Raw genomic sequence first — 22,612 nt, 5'->3', positions numbered from 1 at the left:
AATGCAAGTTTAACAGAGATAGGGAAGGGTTCCAAATCTCAGAATGGGGGATGTTTGATGCATCAGGGAACTAACAAACTACTGTGACTGTAAGATTCAGATCATGGTGCCTTCAGATCACAGGACCACCCTAAGTAACCAATATGCAGGAGGCACTTTTGCTTACAGGAAAAGTACAGGGCATACACTAAATAAAGGGAAAGTGCAGCAGAGAGGAAAGAAAGAAATAGAGAGCCTTACCAATTCTCTGACTCCATATTGTTTTTCTACTTTGATCCTTAAGTGCTTGAAACACTCCTCCATACGGTCGTGGAAAGGACGAAGGTTATCAGAAACCCTCTTTTCATGAATCTTAATTCCAGCCCCGAGGAAAGGTATCTTGAATAAAATGAAAAGAAAGAACATTAAACTGGATCTGCCAAGCCCCCCTCCCTCCATTTACAGAATTTTCCAAGTCAACTGCAAAACCATTACTGAGACTTGTAATATATTTGTCAGCCCCAGGAACTGGGAGAAGCAGATAGGCAGCTTGCTGCAAATTGGAGAAGGCTTCTAAAAAGCCAGCTTGCTGTGTAAACTTTTGGAGCAGGCTGCCTGAGTGGGCTTCTTCATGGTGATGGAGGGTTTTGTTCTTTTTCATATTCTGAGATTTGGATACACCCTGTGAAAGAATCTGAGAAAATCCCTGGTTCTGCTCACAGAAACAGCATTGAGAGTTCAATTCTCTGCACTCATATGACTTGTCAAAGAGAGATTTGGTTATCTCAAATACTAATCCATCTGCTAACAAAGGCACTTGCCATTACTTGATGGCTGAGTGTAGACAGAAAGGTTGGGAGGACAAAGATCCAAATGGCTGTCACACTCCCAGCTTCCAAGTCCTGACTTTTCTTGGAAATCCATCACTCTCTTTCTTTGGGACTGCCAGTGATTTAAGCCAGGAGATCTTAAGTCTACCTATTCAGTTAGATGAAGAGAGGTGCAGGCAGCCATTCTCTCAGAGATAAACAGGTTAGCAAGGGGGTCTCTCCATCCCAGTTCACCAAGACAACATCCTCTCTTCATTTAAATCCCACATGAAATCCCTTAAATTCTGTGTCGCAACACATAGCAAGTTACTTTACCAGAAAATAAATACATAAATATACTACCTAAATGTGCTCAGAATGAAGCAATCATATTATTACTATGATCCTTCTCCTCTGCCTCCCCACTGCCTTTGTTACACTTTTACATTAGACTATATGATCTCCAGGGTAGGGACTGTATCTCTTATCTCTAGTTGTTTTGTAAAGTGCCTGGCACACTTTTGGGTACTGTATAAATAGGGCCCTACCAAATTTACGGCCATGAAAAACGCGTCATAGACCATGGAATCTGGTCTCTCCCACTGTAAAATCTCGTCTTTTCTGTGCTTTTACCCAATACTATACAGATTTCACGGGGGAGACCAGCATTTCTCGAGTTAGGGGTCCTGACCTAAAAGGGAGTTGCAGGAGAGGTTGCAAGGTTATTTTAAGGGGATTGCGATATTTCTAACCTTACTTCTGTGCTGCCTTCAGAGCTGGGCGGCCAGAGAGCAGCAGCTCTTGGCCGGGCGCCCAGTTCTGAAAGAAGCACCCTGCCAGCAGCAGTGCATAAGTAAGGGTGGAAGTACTATACCATGTCATCCCTTACTTCTGTGCTGCTGCTGGGGGCGGTTCTGCCTTCGAAGCTGGGTTCCGCCCAGCAGCTGCCGTTCTCCAGCTGCTCAGTTCTGAAGGCAGCACCGCGGCCAGCAGCAGCGCAGAAGTAAAGATAGCAGTACCACAACCCCCCTCTACAATAACCTTGTGACCTCCCCACAACTCCCTTTTGGGCCAGACCCCTACAATTACAGCACCGTGAAATTTGAGATTTAAATAGCTGAAATCATAACATTTATTATGGTTATCCTTTAACCATGAAATGACCAAAATGGATCATGAACTTGGTAGGCCCCTATGTATAAACAATAGTAAACTAGCCCACTCTTCTCCCCAACTGTGAGGGCACCTACTTGCTCCTAAGTTCTTTAAGAAGGCTATTTGTGAGATTTATTCACTATACTTTTAAATGTCCTAGTGCAAATAATCTTTTGGTAATGCAGCAAAAACCTTATAGCTAGTTCTAAATAATGCTTTTTTTCTTTTCTTTTTTTTTTTTTTTTGCATTATCCACTTATATTTTCTAGTTTCATGTATTGTGTTATGACCCTGTAAATAGCATTAACATATATATAAAAAATCCTTATTGATCTCATATTTTATGGAAGTTCATTCTCAGCCTGCTCTTAGAAGTACCTCTGTTATAGCCAATCTGCTGATCTTCTCCTGGGGGACTAATGGGAAGTGTCTGAATCACAGTTCTGGGGCCTAAGGACATTGTATTAAATTCAAGACAAACCACAAAAGCTGCAATGCTGTAGTGCAATCTGGGGCATCCATTAAGTGTTTCAGACTGCCAATAAGGGAGAACGCTGTGCAGATAAGGGTGTGGGGTATCCAGGAGACAAAACTGTGAAATTTGGTGACCATCAGTTACGGCAAGCCCGAAAACCAGAGCAAATAAAATTCAAGAAGATGCAGTGAAGGAAACTTATTTGGAAGCTTCATTTGTGGTTAAAGACAGGAACAGATAGTCAAGGCTTGCTGCCTCCTTATCTGTCCAATGAAGATAATGCTTCCCTTCCTCACAGGGGTGTTGTGAATCACATTTCACGAATAGATGTGAGCTGTTCTGATACTACAGTGATGGGAAATATATGGCAGGCTCTATAGCAGAAAGAGGGATATCCAGGACATATCAAAAGAAATCTAGAGTCACACATTACTGGTGAGAGGATTCCAGTCTAATGAATAATATTTCCCAGCCATCCACTTGAGGGGGAAAAAGGACACAGTGGTAGGGTTTGAGACATTTAAGAATCACTAGCATATTTTAATATTGTGCATAAACTTAATGTAATTATTTTTATGCCTATTCTGTTCATAGCAAATATAGTATATTTCTTTTCATTCAAGTTGTTAACATTTCAGAGCAGGGAGGGGAGGTGTTCACAAATAGCGGTGGTTATAGATTGGCAGAGAAATTTAAAATGAAACTTTTCTATCCCACAGTCACTCTGTGTATCAGATACAGTGTTGTAGCGGCATTAACTGTTTTGACAAGATCATAAAAATAGCTCTGATATTTCCTGAAGTCATGGTTGCTTTTTTTCTCCTCTACTGTAGCACCAAATAGTTTAGGACAATAAAGAGAGCTATTTTCCCTTGAATCTCATCAAAACTGATGTTGCCTTTGTGACACTATCTACAGTAGATGTGTTTTATTCTTTGAGAACAAGGGGAAGCCGCAGGTTGGGTAGCTTATCAAAGCACACTTTAAAAATAAGAAAGGAAGAGCTGGAATGTAGCTGGCGCAGGTAAAATATTCTGGCTTTTCTCTAGAGAGATCAACCTTATAAAGTATTGACTACCACTCCTCTATTCTGTTTGTGGAGCTGAGTGTTGCACAAGGATGTGCAGCAGCAGTCATGCACGTGATATGGGGTATGTACTACATGGCCCCGAAGCAACAAAAAATTCCACTGACGTTTTTGACTCAAAAAAAAAAAAGTGACAAACAATGAACGTTTAAAATGTGTGAGGAAGCTAAAAATGAAGATGAACTCTTTTCTAACATTTATAGGTTCCCCTTCTCTCATCAACCTGTGAAGCCCCCTATGGTCTTCTTACACTCTGAGTTTTGTCTCCAGGGATGTTTGCTAGAGCTTAAGATCTTACTCAGTAGCAATAAGGGTAGCTCCTTTTGTGTGAATTTTGGGCAAACAATTCCAGAGATATGCTGGAGTGGATATCTCTGTGACCTATTGTTAAAGCTCTGCCCTCAAACTGTATGGAGGTTGTCAGGTGATTTCTCAGAGTCTGGTGGTGTTTCACCCACCCCTCTCTGGACACTGCTAACCAGTCCCTGCAGTGACGTCTCAAAATAAAAAAAGTACTCTGCAGCAGGAAATGTATTCAATTTGGAATGGATCAAACCTCACAAAAATGTCAGTTATCTTACAAAATAGAGAGGGGGGTCTCTCTAGACCCCCTACAAAGTTTTATCTGCACCACTCCATTCCAGAAGATAACAACTCTTGGCTGTATAATTTGATCCAGCATCTCAGTAAGTTTGTCAATAAAGTAGATTTCCAGTTATATATGTGAACATTTGCCAAGTGGTATAAGCCTCCTTTTGCGTTTGAGAGAGAATTTTTGCCTGAATAGATTCAAATTAATGCCTCTCTTCCCTCCTCTCTGCAATCCCACATGTCCCCAAGACAGGAGATTTATCACAGGGTAAAGGTAACATTTTAGTAGGAACCCATTTTAAAAATCTTTGGTAATGTAGCACCGAGCCGATCTGTTAGTTTCTAGCTATAATGTTGATTTTTTCCCCCTTTTAAAAAAGCAGGAGAGGGAAACACATAAATACAAACGTGACTTAAATGACAGAACCATTTAAGTCACATTACACTATCCCAATGGAAAGAAAACTGATAAATGGAAAAAAGGAATAACTAGGTAAACCTCAGAAAATTGCAGCCAGTATGGCATTACCTGCCAAGCAATCAGGTCTTTGAGTCTGTTCAGCTTTTCTTGATCCTCTGGATGGTCTTTGGAATACTCATCGGTGAAGAAAGCCTGTGAGGGGCATATAAATCATTCAGTCCCTTTTAACATGAAAAGGGATCAATGCTTTCTCCAGTGTGAGTCACTGATCACGATAGAACTCTATCTCTAATCGAATGATAAGACATCTGTTTTCCTTGAGAGCAGCCACTTGTGGTGATGCTTTATTAATAAATGAATTGAGGATGAAAGGGCATTTTTATTTGTTCAAATATTTTCAGTGTCCATTTAACGCATTGGAGCTCAGGACCACCATCCTGAAAAGCCAACCTCTTGTTTTCAAGTTTTTTAACTAACATTTACTTTAGTTAGGGGTACGAAGTATTTGGAGTGCTATAATTTATCCATCAATGAATAGTACCTTTTTGTTGTTGTTTAGCTAACATAAGTGCACCTCCTGGATGATCAGTTAGATAAGAGTTAAACTTTTCCACCTGCTGCTATAGGACACAAACCAATACCAATGCAATTCATAACTTGAGCCATTACTCACAGCACCTGTGATACATGGGGGAGGGGGAAAATTCCCTTTGATGGACAGCCAGGCAGCCAGCTAGCTGTAAAATCCCTCTTGGTCTGTTCAAAGGGAGCTACTCCCCCCCCCCCCCCCACACACACACCCTTTATGTATCACAGCACCTCTTTCTCAGCCCAAAGTAAAGGTAGTAAGTCAACAAGCAACTGTATTATGACAGATTGCCTCACTGCACGTCTGGTGAATATCATGCAGATGAATGTCTTTTTTTAAATGATTTAGACACCTTCCAGGACATTTATAGGTTTGGACAGAAAGATTTGGATTGCTTGGGAACATATGATGATAAAGACCGGATACCGGACTAGATGGCCTGATAGAAGCCAGCACTTGATGTTCACATGAAGGTGCAAGAGCTCCACAGATGTGTGATAATTAAGTCTCATCATTATCTCTAACAGAGATTGTCTTAAGCCTTGATGCGTGATACTTAATATCCCTTCCAAAATTTTTGTTATGAGGCTGTCTTGGAATTATTGTCTTCAATAACTGAGTTCCTTAAGGGGCTGCATCTCCATGTACTCTGTTGTTCTAACAAAATACATTTCTTCACAACAAAAACTGCCTTTCAAAAGGCTGCAGTTACTGGAAAAAGCAGTTAACAAGGTAAGAGATTTACTAACTCTGAGTCTGCTAGACTGCTAGAAGGAGAATTTGCAGTGACTTACTCCAGACCAAACCAGTTGAGACATGGAAGGCTATTTCATTAGAACATGTGTAATCATATCCTGCCATATCACACTTACACGGAAACCCCCAAGCTTGCAATTCATTTTGAGCATCAGTCCTACATCCATGTTAGAGTCAACTTTTAAAGGAGACTAAGTCAGACGTGACCAGAGTCTGAGGATCTTCAAATTAATGAGGTTCAGCCTTTCTTTGTCCCCATCCCACTATCTCCCACCGCCATTTTTGACAATCACTAAGCAAGCAGAAACAGAGCTATCATCATTATTTAGAATAGAAAAATCTGTGAAGATGATCTTAAAGCTATTAAAATCATTACCTTTTCATATTTAGCAAAGCCTCCCATAACTGCTGGATCAACAATTCCATTCAGAAGCATGGAGAGAGGGTTAATGGGAAGGTTTTCATCACTCTGGTACTGGTTAATCATCATCAAAATTTTCTCATTTGTCATGGACATTGTCTCAATGGCATTCTCCAGTGGACTGATAGTCGCCTATGAAATAAGAGGAGGAATGTTTAATGTGTCTATTTGATTCCATTTTTTCTTGGTTTTCATTGATACAATAGCAAGCCCAAAGAAAACCATCTGCTCAGCAAAAGCATTTCCCCCCGTTTTTGGTGAATATTCATATGTGCATTTGGGAAACTACTCACGGGCAACAATTCATTCAACAAATTAAACCCTAGTTTCTATTCACTACTGGTTCACAGGCAGAGTTTGATTTTTACCTGTTTGTTGAATGGGATATCTCTGTGGCCTATTGTTAAAGCTCTGCCCTCAGACTGTATGGAGGTTGTCAGGTGATTTCTCAGAGTCTGGTGGTGTTTCACCCACCCCTCTCCGGACACTGCTAACCAGTCCCTGCAGTGACATCTCAAAATAAAAAAGTACTCTGCAGCAGGAAATGTATTCAATTTGGAATGGATCAAACCTCACAAAAATGGCAGTTATCTTAAAAAATAGAGAGGAGGCTCTCTCTAGACCCCCTACAAAGTTTCCATTGTTGAGGAATGAACAAACGTTGGTTTGTGGATTGCTCACCAACTGCATTTGCTATTCATGATTGTTGCTGTGTGATTGGTCATCTTAGTCATGTGATGTTGTTTCTCTTTCCTATGGTATAAGCACTATTGCATTTTAAAAAGGGAAAGGGCAAGGGGATTTTGACTCTCTGAGGGTCAGGGCTCCATTGTAGACATAAAGGAAGATATGGTCTGTGTCATAAAGAGCTGATTAATCCATATACTATGCGATGTCTAAGGTGATTTGTAGAGGAGGAGGGCAGGTACCAATATGTTACTGGGCATGAACACTAAGTCACCCTGACCATTCTGGAACCTCAGAGGTTCAAGCAGTATCGGAGGACAATCCATATGAACAGTCCCACAACCCTGATTAATAGAAGGAAAGGCCCTAATCTTGGAGCAAAGGAGAGGATAGCTTGCCCACATTGATGGTGCATTTTTAATACCTATCATGAAAAGTTTCAGAGTGTACCTACGGTTTAAGTACCCATGTTGCCTGAGAAATACTCTGCCCAGTCATGAAAATGACCTGGATCACGGAGTCTCTGTGATTTGGTAAATCTGGGTAGAAAGTCTGGAAGAGAGTAAGTTGGCCTCTACAGGACTGGATTTTCCACAATCATTGTACACTGGGACTTTCATGCCAGGTGGATACAATAAATTAATCCATCCCTATGGCACAGGCATTGTCTTTGTCTAATGAAGTGTAAAAAGCCAAACAAAAATCATAACCACTCATGCTGACCCCTAAAACCTTCCTGGCCTCCTGCTAAAGCAGTGTCCAACTGGATTAGATAACTCAATATAGAGCTCAGATGTGCTTTTCAGCGAGCTCTCAAGTATGCTGCACAGAAATAGATCCATTGTAGAATATATCCTGTGCTTTCTTTTCTTGTTCTGAGAGCACTGAGGAAGTGCAAATATTTTTCAAAGTGAACAGTTTTAATAATATGTATGTGTGTGGAGGGGAGTGAAGAACGGACCTATCACAGCAGAGCGCTGAGAAAAAAATCATTGAAAAAACAAACCTTCTATATCTTTTGTGTATTTTTATGCAATCCTCTCTCCTCAGGACACTACTGTTGCATATTCCACCTCTGAATTCATAATCCCCTTGTATATGCCTCTGAAATTATAATCAATAGCAAAGTAACCAACTGAAATGTCACAAATAGAAGATTCGCAAAAAGAAAAGGAGTACTTGTGGCACCTTAGAGACTAACCAATTTATTAGAGCATAAGCTTTCGTGAGCTACAGCTCAAGTGAGCTGTAGCTCACGAAAGCTTATGCTCTAATAAATTGGTTAGTCTCTAAGGTGCCACAAGTACTCCTTTTCTTTTTGCGAATACAGACTAACACGGCTGTTACTCTGAAATAGAAGATTATGACTTCGGGTGAAGAATAGCAGCAGGAGCAGATGAACTCCTAGGAAATCAAGATGTTGCTTCCATGCAGTTGTCCTTTGTAATCAAGAACAAGGGACAAGAAAATATAAGAAAAGGAAAAAATAAAGTAGAACTCGTTAGTGATTTCTTGCTCTAGGAGGACATATTTTTTGAAATGCACGCTCCCACCACTAAGGAATGAAATATTCAAAGGAGTAACACAAACATCATATTGTATCATAGATGATGAATTTCTCTAACAGCTGTTGACATTCCCCCTCCTTGGTCATTATCATTTCTTAGATAAAAACATAACGGGTTTGATGTCTGAGCTAGAACTAATGTAACAGCATCAGGTCTCTCAGAACAAGATCTTTCCTTGTCTGCATTCATGTGGCAATGAATTGGGTTCTGTCAAAACAGGGACAATTAAGGGAAAAGCTGATATTTTTCTATATCTTATTTATAGCCAGCAGCATGTCTGTTCTCTCTCTTGTTGCAGGGAGAGCTGGCTACCATCAGAAAAAGATGGACATTGTGCCAATGCTCAAAGTGGGACAGGAGGTGGAGAGATGCACCCACAGTCACGTTGCCTGAGAAGAAAGGAGGGAAATAGGTGATCACACAGAACCATGTTCCCCTTCTAAATATGGTACAGCATTGTGCGCCAATTTAAGACCAGAATGTAGATGGGGTTATCTGTTATCATGACAGTAAAAATCCACCAAGATATGCTTTGCTCCTTTAGCCACTTGGTGGTTATATAGAAGGTATAAATAACTATCTAACCTTGAGTATATGGGAGACAAAAGGCTAATGCTTAAGACAAATCCCAGTTTAGGAACTACTTGGGTCTCTGTCCAGCTCCCACAGTATTCTCCTGCTGATGATTCAGATGTACTGTAACAGTTGCAAATTAAATAGTTGCTTCTTAGGGCTTGTCTACATGGTGTGGCTAAGCTCACTAGAGGGATGTAAATTCTCAAGTGTACCAAACATTTTGGCATGCTTGCTGGTCTGTGTAGACCATGTTGGCGTAGACTAAAAGCTCCCCAGTGTGCATTAGTGTACTATCTCACTGAGATCAGATTGTTAGATAAATGCCAAATTGTTCAACAGTACTAAGTTAATGTGCATTAGGTAATTTTTAGTGCATGCCAGAAGGGTCTACAAGAGCTAATTAATATGCAACACAGCAGTGTGCTTTAGAATTCACACCCCTCTAGTGCTCATTGCTTTATCATGTAGACAAGCCCTTAGTTAACTTAATGCTGATTTAAGCTGTCATAAATATAAAGGGAAGGGTAAACCCCTTTAAAATCCCTCCTGGCCAGAGGAAAAGGGTTAAGAAGCTAAAGGTAACCACGCTGGCACCTGACCAAAATGACCAATGAGGAGACAAGATACTTTCAAAAGCTGGGAGGAGGGAGAGAAACAAAGGGTCTCTGTCTGTCTATATGCTGTTTCTGCCGGGGATAGACCAGGAGTGGAGTCTTAGAACTTTTAGTAAGTAATCTAGCTAGGTACGTGTTAGATTATGATTTCTTTAAATGGCTGAGAAAAGAATTGTGCTGAATAGAATAACTATTTCTGTCTGTGTATCTTTTTTGTAACTTAAGTTTTTGCCAAGAGGGATTCTCTATGTTTTGAATCTAATTACCCTGTAAGGTAGCTACCATCCTGATTTTACAGAGGTGATTTCTTTACTTCTATTTCTATTAAAAGTCTTCTTGTAAGAAAACTGAATGCTTTTTCATTGTTCTCAGATCCAAGGGTTTGGGTCTGTGGTCACCTATGCAAATTGGTGAGGCTTTTTATCCAACATTTCCCAGGAAAGGGGGGGTGCAAGTGTTGGGAGGATTGTTCATTGTTCTTAAGATCCAAGGATCTGGGTCTGTAGCCACCTAGGCAACTTGGTGAGGCTTTTTACCAAACCTTGTCCAGGAAGTGGGGTGCAAGGGTTAGGAGGATTTGGAGGGGAAAAGACATGTCCAAACTACATTTCCCAGTAAACCCAGTTAAAGTTTGGTGGTGGCAGTGGAAATTCAGGGGCAAAGAATAAAATTAATTTGTACCTTGGGGAAGTTTTAACTTAAGCTGGTGAAAGTAAGCTTGGGAAGTTTTCATGCAGGTCCCCACATCTGTACCCTAGAGTTCAGAGTGGGGGACCAACCTTGACATAAGCCTTAAAATTTCAAGAGGGTCATGTTGCATATATAATGACATAGGCATGCGTGACACTTCACAGGCAGATAAAAGAGAAGGTCCCTTCCCCAAGGAGCTTGCAGTCTCCAGTAGACAAATGATGTCATGGGAGATGACAAGAGGAAGGGGAAGGAGAAGAGACCACAGAAAAGAAAGAGAAAAGCAAAATTGCTCTTGGGGAGAGCATCAGTATTCACAGAACTCAGGTCATTTCTATGGCTTTGTGCAGTGCTCTTTAGGTTGTTAAACAATGATGGGGTTCAAGACCATGTGGCACCTGAATAGATGATACTGATGGAAAGCTAACAAGGGAGTTTTGATAAAGGATCTGAGGAAGAAAGGGAGGCTGTGCCAGGGGACAGGAGGGATTGTGAAAAAAGATGGACTTGGGTGGAGCAGACCAAGGGAGTGGGTAGCACACAGAGCCTGAGCTATCTGGGTCTGGAACAGCAGGAAAATGGAGATTAGAATCAGGAAATATGTGCCAAAATATATTTCCTTTTTTTTTTAATAAAAGCTCTGAATAGAAATAATTTTAGGGAAAAATTAATTAGATACAGGTTTGAACCCCTAACATCAGATCTCCCAACAGTCCTAGTTTTCATGGCATTGTCCCATTTTCAGCCCCAGAACCCCCTGTGCCCGTTAAAATGAACATTTCCCACATTCAAGTCTGACCAGGGGAAGAAGCCATTTGTTTGCCCCAGGCCCTCCATTTGAGAGGGCCCTCAAATTGAGTGGCATTGCCACCTGGAGCACAGGGTCACAGTGCCACTCATGTCTGGCCCATCAGCTTCTCCATCTCCATCTACAGGGGGCAGACAGGCCAAACCTGAGTGGTGCTGTGTCCTGCTTTAGCCACATTAAATACTGGGAGGTATGTTAATACTGCAGTTAATGAATAAAAACAAGAATGAAAATAAGCTTACGAGTTTCTCTTTCTCAAAAATGAATGACAATTTTTTTTTTAAAAAGCCCTCTATAAATGGTAAAGGAAATTTGATTTTATTTTCTTTTGTAATAATTTAGGATGCTGCTAGTAACATACATAAGCACGTTTTTCTTTTAAGACTGAACTTTAATTTGACAGTCTCATACTTACATTTCTATACTTGGTTATAAATTTAAGTTGCCAAGGAAATATTTTTAAAATGCAGTTTTTCCTGAAGGCAAAACCTTTGTGTGGATTTTACAATATGATCCTAATATGTTGATGAATGTGACACATAAGAAGGAAATCAGGTAATATTTATAATTGGCCTATATACAGTATATAGTATTTAAATATAATATTCTGGAATGTACATTCAGAGTTATGTGAAATTTAGCCATTTAAATTCAAATTGTTTTAGTCAAATTATTTACAGTTCACAGGGCTTCAACTCAAACAAAATCATTAAGTTTTCTGCATGTTTCCATCTCAAAATAAATTACCATTCCTTTGCACTACTGAAAAATGAGGGAGTTTGTCTAGAGTTGAGCCACAGTTAAAACTTTTCAATGAAGCTGCCCAGACTTTGGGGTCCACAGATTTTGTAAGTATTAAATCTCCTGTGTTCTTTTAGGCTATAAAAGCTATGCGTGGCTAAACAATGGAATTCCAATTCCTGACTGTTGTTAACCACCTGAGTTGTACTTTATAAAATTTATAGAACACTGAAGATGTAAAGATTTTAACTTGCTGTGATAGTTCTAATATGGGTCTGAAGCAGAAATAAAAATCTCATATTCCATTTCTGTGCTACTAGCTGTATTAATCAGGGCTTCCATTTGGCTTTGAGCAGGCCTTCTGTGGAAGGGACTCATGTTCTTTTCCCCTGAATCAAGCTCTTATATCCTTCATAAGCCAGGTTGCTTTTAGCAGGACATTTGAGATCCTGGATCTGAAGTGATGTCCAGTTTTACGGTCAATGGGATTTTTAGTGGATCAAATTAAAAAAAAAAAACAACACAAACAAAAATCCCCCCCAAAACCCTGTTAAGGCAGCAGGTTAGGAAGAGGGGCAACCCTCTTCCCCTCCAATTGTTTTTTTGGGCTTCATGTCAGATATTTCCTAACGGTCCTGTCTCTTTTAGTGCATCTACATGTGTGTATTTCAAGTGATGCTCAGGAGCCAAAGTAACGATCAATGTCACCTAAAAGAGCCACGATTGTGTGAATTCATTATTTCATTTACTATTTTATATATATTATTCAAAGCATCCTGAATGGTTAATGACTTAGACTGGTTAATAATTAAAGTACACAGTGGTTTAATACCATGTGCTGCAAGGAGCCACAGGAGACACATTAAAGAGCCACTTGTGGCTCCCAAGCCTCAGCCTGACTATCGCTGGTGTATTCATTTTGTGGGGATTGGCGGAGTTCCCTTTGCTACACTGAACTAATTCCCAATTTCCCATACTGATTTACTGCAAGCAACGAGAAGACAAGGAGTCTATTGAGTAAGAGGTGCCTATTGTTCCTTCTATCCTTTTTAATTTTTTTGATAGAAGTGGCTCCTGAAGAAAGGAAGTGATCACATGTAGAGTAAAGGCAAAACCAATAATTTTAAAAATTGTCCAAATTCTTTTAGTGGCCATAAATTGTAAGTTTTATGTGCATTTTATGAGGAAATCAGAGTGATACCTCTGAGAACTTATGATGTTCACATTACCAAAGGGGATACTATTATCATGTTTTATGATAAGTCATCACCAAAGGGATTTCCTTCAGATGATTTCAGATCGCCAGTGTCAATTCAAGGGAACTGTAATAAATATGATGCTGAGAACGACTTTTGTGCAATTACAGCAGATAAAAACTGAAATAATGTAAAGAGAAGCTTTTTTTCCCCAAGTATAAATAATGTTGACAAATTCCTCAAAACAAGGAAGGTCAGAATAAGTAAAACTGAAGGAATCTTAAATTATTTTTGTACTAGTAATTGCCAACACCTCTTTGGCCCACCATGTACCAACAATACCTCAGAACTTGTCTATACAGACACTTCATGTGCAACAAGCCAGGGTGTAAATCTGCAGTGCATTAGCTTGCTATGCACTAGCTGGCCCGGAGGAGCCTGCTACCTTGTGCTAACACTACAGAACTATTAGTGTTTGGTAACAGGGTCCAAACAGAAAGCTAGTGTGCTGTAGATTTACACTCTGGCTTGCTGCACATAAAGTGTCTGTGTCGATAAGCCCTCACTTCAAAAGCCAAGAGGCTTGCCCATGACCACTTGTATGTATATTTTTTAAGACTGACTATCCCTTTTGTCAGGGAGTCTCAGGACAGTACCTTACAAAGGATATATGAGTTGTAATCTTTAACCACAGCAGGGCTGAGGTGTCAGTCATTTCAATGTATTGCACTAAAGTAGAGATTCTGTCAAAATCTAGTAGAAAAATTGTCAGGCAAGATATATGGTTATCTTCTACCTTTTACATAGATGTTTTACTCATTTGCAATAAAATGTCAAAATGCTATGTTTTCCATGACACATACAAGGTGGTTGAGGTAATATTTTTTTATTAGACCATCTTCATCTTGGTGAAAGAGACAACTTTTGTACTCCACAAATATTGGTCAATACTTTACCAGCCACTGGTAAAAAACTACCAACCACCTACCCTAGCAATATAAGAACATAATAATGGGAAGAGTCCATGTAGCCCAGTATCCTATCTAATGACAGTGACCATTTATTCCTACCATTTGTTTCCTATCTTTTAACCAGTTACTGCTCCTCAAGAGGACCTTCCCTCTTATCCCAGGACTGCTTACTTTGCTGAAGAGCTGTTGGTGAGGGACCTTGTGAAAGGCTTTCTGAAAATCCATGTACACTATATCTACTGGATCACCCTTGTCCACACATTTGTTGACTCCAGTCAAAGAGTTCTAAAAGATTGGGGAAGCATGTTGTGTTGACTCTTCCCCAACATACCATGTTCAACTATATGTCTGATAATTCTGGTTTTTACTACAGTTTCAACCAGTTTGCCTGGTACTGAAATTAGGTTTAATCACACTGTAATTGCCAGAATTTCCTCTAGAGCCTTTTTAAAAAAATTGGCACTATATTAGCTACTCTGAAGTCATCTGGGCCAGACACTGATTTAAATGATAAGTTACATACCAGAGCTGTTAATTCTACAGTTTCATAATTGAGTTGCTTCAGATTCCTTGGGTGAATACCATCTGGTCCTAGTAACTTCTTAATGTTTAATTTACCTATTTATTCAAAAACTACCTTTATTGACATCTCAATCTGTCACCCTAGATTTGTCACCTTAAAAGAATGGCTCAGGTCTGGGAATCTTCCTCACATTCTCTGCAGAGGAGACCAATGCAAATAACTCATTTAGCTTCCGTGCAACAGGTCCGTCTTCCTTGAGTGATCCTTTAGCACCTTGATCATCCAGGGTTTGTCTACACAGGGATACAAAACCTGCGGCTGGCCCAGGTCAGCTGTCTCAAGCCAGTGGGGCTTGAGCTCCAGTGCTCAAAAATTGCTATGTATATGCTCATACTTGGGCTGGAGCCAGAGCTCTGGGATGCTGTGAGAATTCAGTCTCCAGCCTGAGCCCAAATGAGCCCTGAAGCTCGAGTCCCAGCAGCTTGAGCCAGCTGCCCAGGCCAGCCACAGCCATGCTGCAGGTCTTTTAATCCCATGTAGATGTACCCCCAGTGGCCTCCCTGGTTGTTGGCAGGCTTCCTACTTCTGATGTACTTAATTTTTTTTGCTCTTAGTTTTTGTGTCTTTTGCTAGTTGCTCTGCAAATTCTTTTTTGACCTGCCTAATTATACTTTTGCATTTGACTTGCCAGAGTTTATGCTCCTTTCTGTTTTTCCTCTGTAGGGTTTGACTGCTGGTTTTTAAAGATTGCCTTTTTGCCTCTAACTGCCTCTTTCACTCTGCTGCTTAGCCATGATGTCATTTTTTTTATTTCGGATATACATTAGTTTGAGCTTCTATTATGATGTTTTAAAATAGTTTCCATGTAGCTTTCAGGGATTTCACAAAAAAACCTAAAATGTACAGAGTAGCAGTCTTGTGAGTAGATTTAGAAAATAAATAAACAAACAAACAAACAAAAATTTGAACCATTTAATCTCAAAATAAGTCTGTGTTAGAACCGCTACACTGCATTTATATACATTAATTTGTATATCAGGATACTTAGCATGTAAATACCCACCTGTGACATGGAGACAACCTCAAACCAACGCAGAATTCCAGGAAGTTTGTAAGCTGTAACAAATGATGTTCTCTCAATCCACATAGACTGTTGTTGTTTTTTTTAAAAAAAGAGACAGGATTGAAACCTTAGTCTTTTCAGGATAGAAGTTGATAGAAATTACATTGCAAAATAAAAGATAAGGTAGAAAAATGACATAGGATAATTTGTGCATAGAAAGATGCAGCAAAGGGAATCCAGCACAGCAATTTGTGGTTTATTGTTTCAAAACTAGGTCATCATTACGCTCTCAGTCTCTACCAGGTAAGGAACCCCCAAATTTCTATTCCCAACTCTGCCACTATTGACTGTGTGATCTCTGGTAAAACACTTACTCTGGCCTTCTTTACTCTGAATTAAGAAACTTGAAGGAAAACAACTGGTCCTAGCAGCAGGAGGAGTTCTATATTACAGTGCCAGAATTGTAACCACATTGTTGCTGTAAGCAGGTTAGACAACATGGCAGATTAAACTGCTAGCATTCTGCCTTCCCTAATGCTCCTCCTATTATTGTTACCATGGGGAGCCGAGTTGGTGGTAGCAACAGTGGGAAATTTTAACAACAGGTCTAATGCAGACACAGCCTCACTGTCAAGTGTCCCATATGTAAAACAGAAATACTAATATTTACCTTCCTCAAAAGGTACAATGTGTTACTACAGTGTCTGATTCTTAGACAGACGCATTACACATCACCATGCCAGGATGTTAAAGTTCTAGAACTGGAAGCACAGGATACAGCTAGTGTCACTTGCTCTGGGTGTGGGACAGTGTGTACAGTCCCTGCCCACACAAGACCACACAACTAGTGGAATCACTAGTTAGTGCTATTAGTCACTGATCAGAAAAATACACATAATTTAAGTGCTTCGTACCATTCTGAAATAAGGTGCTCTTATAAATCTGAAAACTTAAGTTGTTTTCCCCACCAATATCCTGACAGCACTGGTTTACCATAAAACGTGACTAGAAAAATATATTCAACTACACAATTTTATGATATAATGAAACTTTATATATTTATTCCTCTAAAGTAAGAAAACTTACCACACTGTTGAACATGACATTATAAAAATCATATAATTTACAGCACTTGTAGATCTCAAAGTATATTAAAACCATGAACATTATTTGTAGCTATTGCATTACTGAACAGCTGATGTGAGTCAGTATGGTATATACAGTAGTCATCACTTCACATGAGTGATGAAAACAGACAATTTACACTCCTTAGCCCATACCGGTAGCTTATGAGTGGAGCAGTTATTAAGTACTAGTGGCGATGCATTTTATTGATATGTATTTATATTTTGTCTTGCTTAACAATAGAAAATTTTACTAGACAACTGTCCTGCACAACCAAATTGTATTTCACTTACTTAACAGAGAGGTTTTACCTAAAATCCAAACAACGAAGTATTAAGATCATAAAATGGGAAATTAGGGTACAAATCAGGAAATGTAAAACGAGACTATGTTGAAAAGTACTTAGAGTAATGTAAAAATAGAGAAGCCCTAGATTTAAATTGTACTGTAGTTGAAATGAAAATAGGTCTTGTTTCAGATCTTGAAAGTAGGCCTTCCATAGTGGGGCAGCTGGGCGTGACTATTAAAGGATTAATCTCTGAATTCACAAGCACAGCAACGCCAACATATTTTACAAAGATGCTGCCATGTCAAAAAATTACTTACAGCAAATTCATTTTCAGGGTCAACAGATCCTTTCCTGACTGGTCTTGAGTAGTGGAATCGTTGAACGTAGTTGGATTTATAAAAGCTGAAAGATTTAAAGAAGATGTAAAAAGCATAATTCAAGTACAGCTGGATCCCACCATCAAAGTAAATGGCTTTCTTTTTGTCTGATTTTATTTTTTAAATTAAGTGTGATTTAGTGTTTGTGAAAAGTGCAGCAACAACAGCAAGGAAGACTGAAATCATTTATTCACCGAACAGGGACAGTAGCACTAAGTTTCATCACAGATGTGACTGTGACCTGGAGGATGTGAGCCTTTCAAAATATGGCTGAAATACTTAGGGGAAGCTGTAGTGGAGGGTTTTGCTTTTATTGACATGCACCTCTGAATTATGTTTTATGGATTGACCCAAAAAGCACTGTATATTGTTAAGAACAGTAAGTGACCAAGTGGAGTAGATGATATTTTGTTTTGGACTTAAATGTGTGCTTGTTCAAACACTTCCGATGCCAAATCAGTTGATCAGATCTCTGGATAATTCTGCCTACAACACAGCAAAATAGCTGTTTATTAAACATGAAGCCATAAACAACTATTTCTTATCACATCTCGATGGATTTTGAAAAAAAAAAATCTAATAGAATGGAATATCAAGGTCGAATACACCAGTAGCATCCAGTGAATTTTCATACTATGATCTCCTTAGCTAAAAAATAATCTTCAACTACTGTTGCACAGCAAGAGGAACATCCACCTCGCCCTGTCCCTCCCCCCCACCCCCCGGCCCACTTTACCATACAATTAGGGAGGATTGAGAGGTAACTTGAAAAGAACACAACACATACTTACATACTTTAAATATTTTACTGCCCAGGAGACTTTATTTATTTATAGGAATTCAATTTAAAGCAAAGCCAAGCAGAGACAGACTTTGCAGGGCAAAAACAATGTTTTAGGACTAGGTGCAACTTACATAAATATTTCCAGAAAGAATTTCAGAAATGACCTGGTATTTTGGCTAAGTAGGCTTAGAAAACATAGGGCCGAGTCTGGCCAAAGAGCACTCTCATTTTGCTCATTATTGTAAGTGTATGATTCCTGAACTAGGTGACAACCACTGAAATTACCTCTTTGGTAAATCACACTGATTAAAGAGGCATATCAATTCAAATAATTTTATATAACCACTTTTAGGACAGAAATTTTCAACCACTTTACTAGAATGAATGCACTAAAATCACCTCTTACAAATAAGAATTATACTTACAAACAAGTACTCTTCTCAAAAATAAATCCTCCCTATTTTTGGTGGAAGAAATTTAGTGCAGTCTGGCTGAGTTCTGCGTCTGAGATGTGATTACAAAATCTTACATAAGGCAAAAGATTTTCCTTTATGCAGGGGATTTCAAGAGTCTTACAGCACCACGTTCAAACTGTTGCTGGTGTTGCAGTGACTTTAAAGTCCAGTCAAAGAGGCCAGTTTCACTGAGGTGCTTGTCAGTCACCAATTATAAAATACATTTAAGTTGAAACTGGGAGCACCAAATTACATTTCATTTCAAAATAAGAGAAATGTGCTTGTTCCCATCCTTTTAGTTTTAGGTGGATCATTCATGCTTTTGCATTCTGGATTAGTTGCAATATCTGTAAAGATGCTACTGACAAACCTGCAGACAAAGAATTGCAGAAATCCATTCTGAATGTAACAAAAGCCTGTGGAACAGCTTATAAATCAGAAGGAGCCAGGGCAGTTAATAAGGCAATAAAAAGCTGTTGAACTTTCAGCCTTCTTTTTGAAGAGACTTAATGCCAATATTGTAACCCTGAGATTCCTTCAAATGTGGAACTACATGACACCATCCTTCCCAAGCAAAATGCAGCTGCCTCACATTGCTTTCAGAAAATTCTCTTTGCTAAGAATCAAGACCCTTTTATTCAACTAAGAAGATATCACTGAGTCTTCTATTTCTGCAAAGCTGCCTGAACAGGATTAGACTAAAAAGATAAGGATAATTTGCTGTTATCTGTGTGTTCCTGAAAAGAAAGATATTACCTAGCAGTGATCAGTTCCAAGGACAGCATGTATAGTGCTAATATCCTTGACATATATGACAGCTGAATAGGTTGGGTGCAAGTGGTGAGAGAGCAGATTTGAACCAAGCTAGCACATTTCCACTCCATTAAAGATGTACATTTTTCTTCCCATTGAATTAAAGCCTTCTAAACCAATACATGGAATGCCAGCAATTCACCTCTGCAATGTCTGCCTTACTTCAATAGTAAGGGCACACTGAAAAGGGAATTCAGTTTTGACCACTTTTTCCTAGGACTACTAGTAGCAATAAGAGATCTGAAACTGGATCAGCTAGATTATTATTAATATGTGGGACATCAGGACCCAGGTATGTTTCTGGTAAAGTGACCAGCTAGCAACTGTGAAAAATCGGTACAGGGGATGGAGGGTAATAGGAGCCTATATAACACAAAGCCCCCCAAATTGGCACTGTCCCTATAGAATAGGGACATCTGGTCATCCTAGTTTCTGGGAAGGGTTTTTGGGGGATAGAGCCAGTCCCCAGGAACAAAAGACTTCCCAGGAGCATGGTGAGCCCCCGGCAACTGGGTAGGGAGGGAGGTGAGGTGTGTGAATCCAATCCAGACTTGGACTTAGGAGGAAGATCCACCCCCCCTAGGGCACCAGGATTCTCCCTCCCCAGTTTATGAACTCAGGGAGCAGTCTTCTGAGGGCAGAGCGAGATGAGAGTAGAGCTCAGGAGAGGATAAGCAGGGAAGGAAGGTTCCAGGAAGGAGCAAAAAAATAAGTATGAGTAGATATGTTGGGAAAATTAGAGAAAGCAAGAGAGTGCCATGCAAACACTCGTGAGTTTTAATGTTCAGAGGTGACAGCAGCTGTCTCAGGCAGGGAGGGCAAGCAGGATGAGTGGTGTCACTGTTCCTGGACCGTCAGGGCTCTCTGAATTCGGCATGGTGGAAGAACAGAAAAGCAGCTGTTGCAGAGATGCTGTCTTGGTGTTGCTGAAACCACCAGAGGTGACATCACTGGGAAGAGAGGGAGAGGAGCCGAGCATTGCCCCTGAGGCTACAACAGCATATAGAGTAGTTTTTAAACTGGACCTGTCTCTGGTCCTCTACTAATATTGGTTCTGCTGCCCCCAGCGCTTACCTGTGTGCGTTTGTTTAGGTGGTTCTTGCTACTAGCCAGGTAGATCTTCTTTTAATCTAAACCTATCCCCAGTTACCTATTGCTGCTGCTCTTAGCCCATGCTTTAAATGAGTAGTTTCAGGAGGGAATTTGAAGGAACTAACATTTGCTTCCTTCTGATTCCCATTGACCTTACTCCGTAGGCTGTGAGGAAGTGTATTAGCAACAAACAGTGGCATTGGTTTGGAGGTCAGACAAGTATACAAACTCATGTTGTGTTCTAGAAAAAAAAACCCACATCCTCCATCCCCTTGCAATTTCCCCAGGGAACTGGAATAAGAGGCTGGGAACTGTGTTTTTGGGAGAAGAAAAGCAGACTGTGGCAAAACACTACCCAGGCACACAACCGTTCAGTCCCACTGAAATCAATGAAGCTGCAGTGGGTATATATTAGAACAGATTCTGGCCGCATATCCAGAGTAATTTGGGCTTTTTTCTGTAAGCATATGGTAGTGTTTAAATGGCTGATGAGATTCTCTGAAATGTCAGGAAAAATACATTTAGTAACTGAGATAAGTGCATGCACCCTGGCTCACCAATAAATTGGCTGTGTTTATAAAAAAAGTCTTTCTCCATAGATTATTAACCCAGACTCTCACACCTTTTATGGTATCATTTATCCAACAAAAATAAACTTACTTTATGATTTGATCGGGTACTGGCTTATTTTTGAATCTGGTATGCTCCTCCAAAACTGGTTGCACAGTAAAGCACTGAATGTCTAAAATCACACAGGTTAAGGACATATGAAAGATAGTATGTAGCCTGGAAAACAAACAACATGTTGTCCAAGAGCAATCTTCCTAAGATTTTTATTCTAGAGAGGAAATATTTGGCGTTAACACTGAAAAAACAGACTAATTTTGAGATAGATACAATACAGTATCAGTTATCTGAGTAGGTTTACTGTTAGGTTAGTAGGCCTGAGAGTTAATTTATCACACTGAATAGTTTATTGTACTACAAAACAAGGCCTATTTGATACAAATATTTTCATTACTTAACTTTGACATAGGCATAGCGTATGGCATCGATTGGCAAAATGTCATGATGTTTAAAGATTTAGATCTTTGTCCAAATTACTGTGTGTCTGTAACAGGGTCGGCACCCACCTCTTGTGCATGCCCCCTATTCTCTGGCTGATAGTGCCTGCAAACACAGTTCTTTCATGGGGGGCAGCCCCTACCTCTCGTGGATGGCCCCCTTTCTCTTGGTTAGGTGTGAGCCTGCTTTTTTTTTTGGTCTTACATCAGGGTGGCGCCTGCCTCTTGGAAGCACCCCACCCCAGCTGCTGGTTCTCTCAGCTGGTCTTTGGCAGCTCAGACCTCTGGCTGAGCTGTACACGCTGTCCCCCCTTTCCGGGGTATACAGTTCTGAGTTCTTATCATGGCCCTGGTATGGTGCCATAGTTCTTAGGCTTCTTCCCTGAGGTACTGCCTTCTTCAACCACCCAGCCAGAGCCCATTTCGGTACCCTCAACTGGTGTCTTTTTCAGCAGCCCTCTCAGGGCTCAGTCTGCAACCAGACCAGCAGGGCCCATCTCAGTACTCTCACCTGGTCTGGCCAGGTCCTGGGATCAGTCCCCTGGGCTCAGCCTGCCTGCAGTGACCTTTTCATGGTCCTGCTGCTACTCTATCCATCCAGCCAGGCACCCGGTCTTTGGCAGCCTCTGCTGGGCCCAGTTCCGTCTGGTGAACTCTCTGCAGTCAGCTATCTGCAGTTCTCCTGTTCGTCTAGCCAGCCAGGCACCTGGTTCTCTCTCATCAATTGAAGGTTCTGCTCTGCTGCTTGCCTTTTATCTGGCCCTTCTGGCCCCTTATTAGTCGCTCCAGCAGCCCCCTCTAGGCTGCCCCCCTCTAGGAGGACTTCTCGCCACTCTATTCTGGGGCAAGGTGATGCAAGGCCAAGAGGCCTCCAGGCCTAGTCCACCCTGCCA

General features: G+C 40.4%; 1 protein-coding gene across 1 annotated transcript in view; it reads right to left on the bottom strand.

The window, feature by feature from the left end:
- The window catches only part of DOCK2 (dedicator of cytokinesis 2), a 501,787-nt gene that overhangs the window by 16,489 nt on the left and 462,686 nt on the right, over positions 1-22,612 (bottom strand). Inside the window, exons 42-47 of the mRNA XM_073355961.1 lie at positions 21,316-21,397; positions 17,452-17,536; positions 15,721-15,807; positions 6,239-6,415; positions 4,626-4,709; positions 241-378 (exon numbers count right to left, since the gene is read on the bottom strand). Coding sequence (XP_073212062.1) covers positions 241-378; positions 4,626-4,709; positions 6,239-6,415; positions 15,721-15,807; positions 17,452-17,536; positions 21,316-21,397 — 653 coding nt within the window. The remainder of the gene's footprint in view (positions 1-240; positions 379-4,625; positions 4,710-6,238; positions 6,416-15,720; positions 15,808-17,451; positions 17,537-21,315; positions 21,398-22,612) is intronic.

This window comes from Lepidochelys kempii, chromosome 8 (assembly GCF_965140265.1).
Source record: "Lepidochelys kempii isolate rLepKem1 chromosome 8, rLepKem1.hap2, whole genome shotgun sequence".
NCBI classification, from domain to species: Eukaryota; Metazoa; Chordata; order Testudines; family Cheloniidae; genus Lepidochelys; species Lepidochelys kempii.
Note: the sequence above shows the minus strand (reverse complement) of the source record. Positions and strands in the feature narration are given on the sequence as shown.